The 5000-nt window shown below is 37.2% G+C and overlaps 2 protein-coding genes across 3 annotated transcripts in view; one reads left to right on the top strand and one right to left on the bottom strand.

Moving 5' to 3' along the window:
• The window catches only part of LOC137992039 (nonsense-mediated mRNA decay factor SMG5-like), a 22639-nt gene that overhangs the window by 1088 nt on the left and 16551 nt on the right, over positions 1-5000 (top strand). The window contains exons 2-3 of the mRNA XM_068837096.1: positions 1454-1552; positions 4082-4205. Of these exons, the coding sequence (XP_068693197.1) occupies positions 1454-1552; positions 4082-4205 (223 nt within the window). The remainder of the gene's footprint in view (positions 1-1453; positions 1553-4081; positions 4206-5000) is intronic.
• Positions 1-5000, bottom strand: part of LOC137992040 (peptidyl-glycine alpha-amidating monooxygenase B-like) — a 45477-nt gene that overhangs the window by 32265 nt on the left and 8212 nt on the right. The window lies entirely within an intron of this gene.

Below are 5000 nucleotides of genomic sequence, written 5' to 3'. Positions count from 1 at the left end.
CTAAAGGTGGTGTGTGAACCATGATTATCAGTTTGGACCAAGAGAAGTTTGGCGCCCAAGTTTTGCCATTGAAACCCTGATGTTGTCAAAGGCAATGCAAATGGTATCCAGCTGCTACGTGTAGTTCAGTGAACTCTGGTCATTATTTTTTTGCTTCTCTTGTCGAGCACATTATGAGGAGATGTTCAAGTTTCCATCACCTGAACGAACATTCCATGTGCCTAGAGTATCTAGACAATGAAAACAATGGGATAAATCCAAACCACGGTGAGGATCGTGGTTTCATTGAGTTTTGGCAGTCTGCTAGGACTGTTCCCAAAAGGGAGGTAAAAGGAGTTCAGTTGAAGACAGGTGTTCTTGGTTCTCCAATCCTGAGTGGACCTTTTAACTCTTGAAGGAATTCATCAAGTACGATCACAGGGGGCCTGCACAAACTGTGTGACTATTAAATCTAAATCTTTCACATAATTTCAATAAAATCCAAGTCCAAAAACTCCCAAGTATTTGTACCTGAAGTGTTGTTTGTGGTAATCCTTGTGGCTGAAAACAACAAATTTCAGTGATTTGAAGGGTTTGTGTTCAACTTTCACCTGTACTTACTCATGTACCAATAGAAAGACAAAGATGGAAAGCTCGATTTTGAACCGCTCTAGCACCAACAAATGCCCATCGTACAGGTTTCAAATCACACACCAGGCAAACTGAAACCCTGAGGTTTCCTCTCGTACTATTATCTCTGAAATTTATCCATCTAGAACTCGAAGCACTAGACCTCAAATAATATCGAAAAACCCAGCATTCGAATCTCCAAGGATGCATAGCTAAATTTTCGTTTGTCAGTCTCCATTTGCTCCTCTGTGATTGGATGATAAAAATACTCATCCAATCATGGGAGCAACACAGATTGGAGCTACTTGACGAATTCGTTTGAGAGTTCAAAGGTCTGCTCTGGATTGGAGAACCTCTCTTTCAGGAACAGTCCTAGCTGACTGCCAAAACTCATTGAATCCAAGATCATTTCCTTGGTTTACATTTATCCAATTGTTTTCATTGTCTAATGTAGATAGTGTAGCGCATGGAATGTTCGTTCAGGTAATTGACTTGAACATCTCCTTGTAAATAAATGTCTTCGACAAGAGAAGTGAAATAATGACCAGAGCTCACTGAACTAGCAGCTGCTACAAAACTTATCCTTTTCTGTCCGGCTGCTTTTTGATTTCCTGTATATTCAACTTTGATTTGACATTCCGCCATGTTACTGGTTGAAAGTTTCGCGAAGATAAGACTGGTGACATCACAGTCCGAAAAGTTGCCAATGGACACTGTTTGCATTCCCCTTGACAACATCGGGTTTTCAACGGCAAAACTTGGGCGCCAAACTTCTCTCAGTCCAAACTCAACTGATAATCGTAGTAAGGTTGATCATTATAAGGCATTTCATTGTTATCTGCAGGTCTTCTATGCAGCTCGCTAACAGAATTGACATACAGGTGCGGTCTGTTGTTGAGTGGCAGGAACTTTTCCACCCAGATGCTATTGCACTCAGACAGAGGTAACAGCTGATGATGTATTTTTGTAAATGCTTTTCTTGACATTTATGTAAGTCTATGAGGGATAAAAAAAAGGACGTTTTCATTCTATTATATGCCACTGAGACACTATTTGTTCTAAAGAAGGGTAAGTAATCTATCATTGCTGTATGCTACCGGTTGGGTATTCATTGGCAAGGATTTAAATGTGACTGTGAAAGGCAAAACAGGCATGAACACTCGTCCATTTTGAGGGTAAAGTCATCCTCAAAATCAAGTGTTTTTTGTACTGGCAGTGAATCGTACATAATTGCAAATTGACTCTGAGGTTGACTTCCACTCAGGTTGTCAATTAAAAAACGTCAGTCAATGTCACTAATAGTTATCCATCTCAGGACTACTCTCACCAAATTTTGACATGACTCCTGGGTTCTCTGCTCTGCACTGAGAGGTTATTCTCTGTATACTCCGGTTTTCCCCTTTCATCAAAAACCAACGTTTGATTTGATTTTTGTTAATTGTTGATTTTAGTTTACAGTGTCCCCAATTTATAGTGCTCCTCCAATGCTAGAAGACTAGACACTTAAATAAAGTTCCTTTCCTTTCCTTTTTTTCCAAACCATTTGCTGTAGAGAAGCTTGTGAAACTATTCATGAATGTTGATTAGAAGGTCACATATAATAATTGAACTTCACTACGACAATGACAGGATGCCTTTGACAGACTTAGTTAACTGGGATCGCGTTAACGCAGAAATCATACATTTTAACATCCAAAAAATGCATCAAAATTTTAATGCATCCAAGGATGCACTGATTTAAATAAGTCACTTGCTTTGATTTGTCAGTATAGTCTGTTGTTTGGGTGACATGCAAAATAATAAATAATAAATAACGAATTCGAAGTAAAGTAATGGTCGCCATATTGGATTTAGCCATGCAAAAGAGACTGGTGAAGATGATTAAACATCCGGGAAACTGAAAAATACAAGTGCTCACACTTTTTGAAAAGGAACTGTAAAAGGTTGAAGACATGGCCAATTTTTAAATCAATATTTTTTGGCTAAAATTGGCTGAAAGAGTTTGGATGGTTGCAAACAAGGAATTTGGGAAATAAGTTAGCTATGATTTGTCCGTACCAGGCCTAGGTAAAAGCTGGAAAGAAGAACTCACCCATGACTGGATGCAAACATTTCCAGTGATCAGCACTTGTACGGTACATGAATGAGGTGGATCACAAAAGTACAGCAGCAGTATTGCTTCAAAAATAATTGTTCAAAGCTGTCCATGACAATGCTGGATAAGAACACCTGAGTGATAAATGTAATTGAGCACTGTCTAGTCTATTTATTTGTCAAAAATAAATGTTGCATTTTATCATTATTATTATTATTATCTTTATTTTTATTATTATTATTATTATTATTATTCATGCTAGTTACAGTACTCAGTACTGTTTTAAGCTATTGTCCAAAGAAAAAGATTAGAAAGTGGGTTTCTCTCTCTTTGTCATAACCTTAAAAAGTAGGTTTTCCTCGCAGAGGGTCACTAAGATTTTGGGACGCTCAAAAAATGATTTGGACCCCAATTTGGCCAAACATGCAGGTCCCGGAATCCTAGTGCCATCCCTGGTTAATGTTTTGAATTCAAGCAAGGTTAGAAGTTTGGTCATGCATGATGTCAGTTGCCTGTTGACAGGAAGTAATATCCAGATCAGAGGTGTAATTTGCTATGCTGTTGTTTAAATTAAATAGTTATTTGCTGGAATCATGTGAAACTGAAAGATAAGTAGGTTTTACAAGAGAAGAGCCACCTTGTGAAAGTACTGTGAATAGACTGTTATTACTATTATTATTATTATTATTATTATTATTATTATTATTATTATTATTATTATTATTATTATTATTATTTCCTAAGTAGGTCACTAAGCTTGTGACAACAAGTGCCCCATCACAGGCAAAGAAATCATGCTCTTGTTTTGTAATGCTAACTTCATGAGCAAGTGCGTTTTCCTAGTTTTGATACTTATACTTCAAAGGAGTACAAAAACCCAGAAAACAAATCGCAGGAGAATAATGTTAGGTGACACAAGACTGAAGACTTTGATGATGTTGATTTTAAAGGAGATGCAAAAATTTGGTTTTATCAATGGAGTTGATAAAATGTAAATTGGCCACCATACAGAGCTTTTAGATCTTTTAGAATCTCTGTACGGTGGCCAATTTACATTATCAACTCCATTGATAAAACCAAATTTTTGTATACTACTTCCCCACTGACGCAGCACCACAGTTTCTTTAGAAACTACTTCCTTCATTTAAAGGAGATAGTTTGATACCTCCAGCTATTTGGTTGCAAAGGTCGTATGTTAGATGAATCATACTCTCCATTTTCGCCAAACTTTTTGAGTTGTTCAACCCTTTATGTTTTGACATTTACAGTTTCCAATTATATGTTACTTGTCAATAATATTATTATTATTGCACACAAGATGAGGAATATCTATATTAAATAGAACATAATTTTGTCTTTTGTAATTTAATTTCACAGGTTAAGGGTCCAGTGTGAGAACCTAATTCTGAAACACTCCAAAGAATATGGGAGAAGGGCTGAAGAGCGTCTTTGGAGAAAAGCCTTTTATGATGTCATCCAGAAGTTGCGAAATCACAGAAAGGTGTGCATGCAAAACAGCTGCATAGATGTAAAATTAATAATGTCATTGATTTGGTTGAGTTACTCCTGTACCATCTGGACTGATTGGTGTCCTTGAAAATAGATATTTGTGATGATGAGTGTTAAGAGCAAAGGGATAATTTTGGTTTGCGACTGTGTGGGTAGATAGATATTATTAAATAATATTAATAATAATACATGTACCATAAAAACCTGCAGGTAAGCCTCACCTTTTTTCCAAAAATCGTTGCTAGAAATCGGGGGTGCAGCTTATCTGCGGGATCATTTGAAAAAGGTGTTGTGAATTTCAATGCCAATTTCCGTTGACTGACACTTTTAACAGGAAAATGTCAGGAAAAACGTCACACTGCACAGAATTTCTGTTCCCCCGCAAACCTGTTTGCAGCGTTGACGGCGGCCTGTAACTTCAACGGTAATCGAGCCTTCACAAGCAAGAAAGTATCACACCATTCTTGAGTATTCGCGTGGTAGATTGCCCACTGTTTCTTCACCGTTTAGCACTTTGATAGCAAATTTGTCAAACAAATAGTCTTGTGTCAACTACTGACGAACAAAATAATAAAGAACCTGTTACACTGGGCAATGTTTCATGCAGCTTATTGCTTTGTGAAAAGTCTTAAAACATCACGCCGCATGCTTCCGGTGTCCAGTTTTCCATTTTTCATGTCTGATCTAATGCCTGGTTACTAAGTTTACACCCACCTGGACTTTTTCCATGCTACACATGTGAATTTTCAAAAAGTAAAATATCACCCAAAGAACAAAGTAATCAAAC

This window comes from Montipora foliosa, chromosome 2, assembly GCF_036669935.1.
Source record: "Montipora foliosa isolate CH-2021 chromosome 2, ASM3666993v2, whole genome shotgun sequence".
In the NCBI taxonomy this organism is placed as follows: Eukaryota; Metazoa; Cnidaria; class Anthozoa; order Scleractinia; family Acroporidae; genus Montipora; species Montipora foliosa.
Note: the sequence above shows the minus strand (reverse complement) of the source record. Positions and strands in the feature narration are given on the sequence as shown.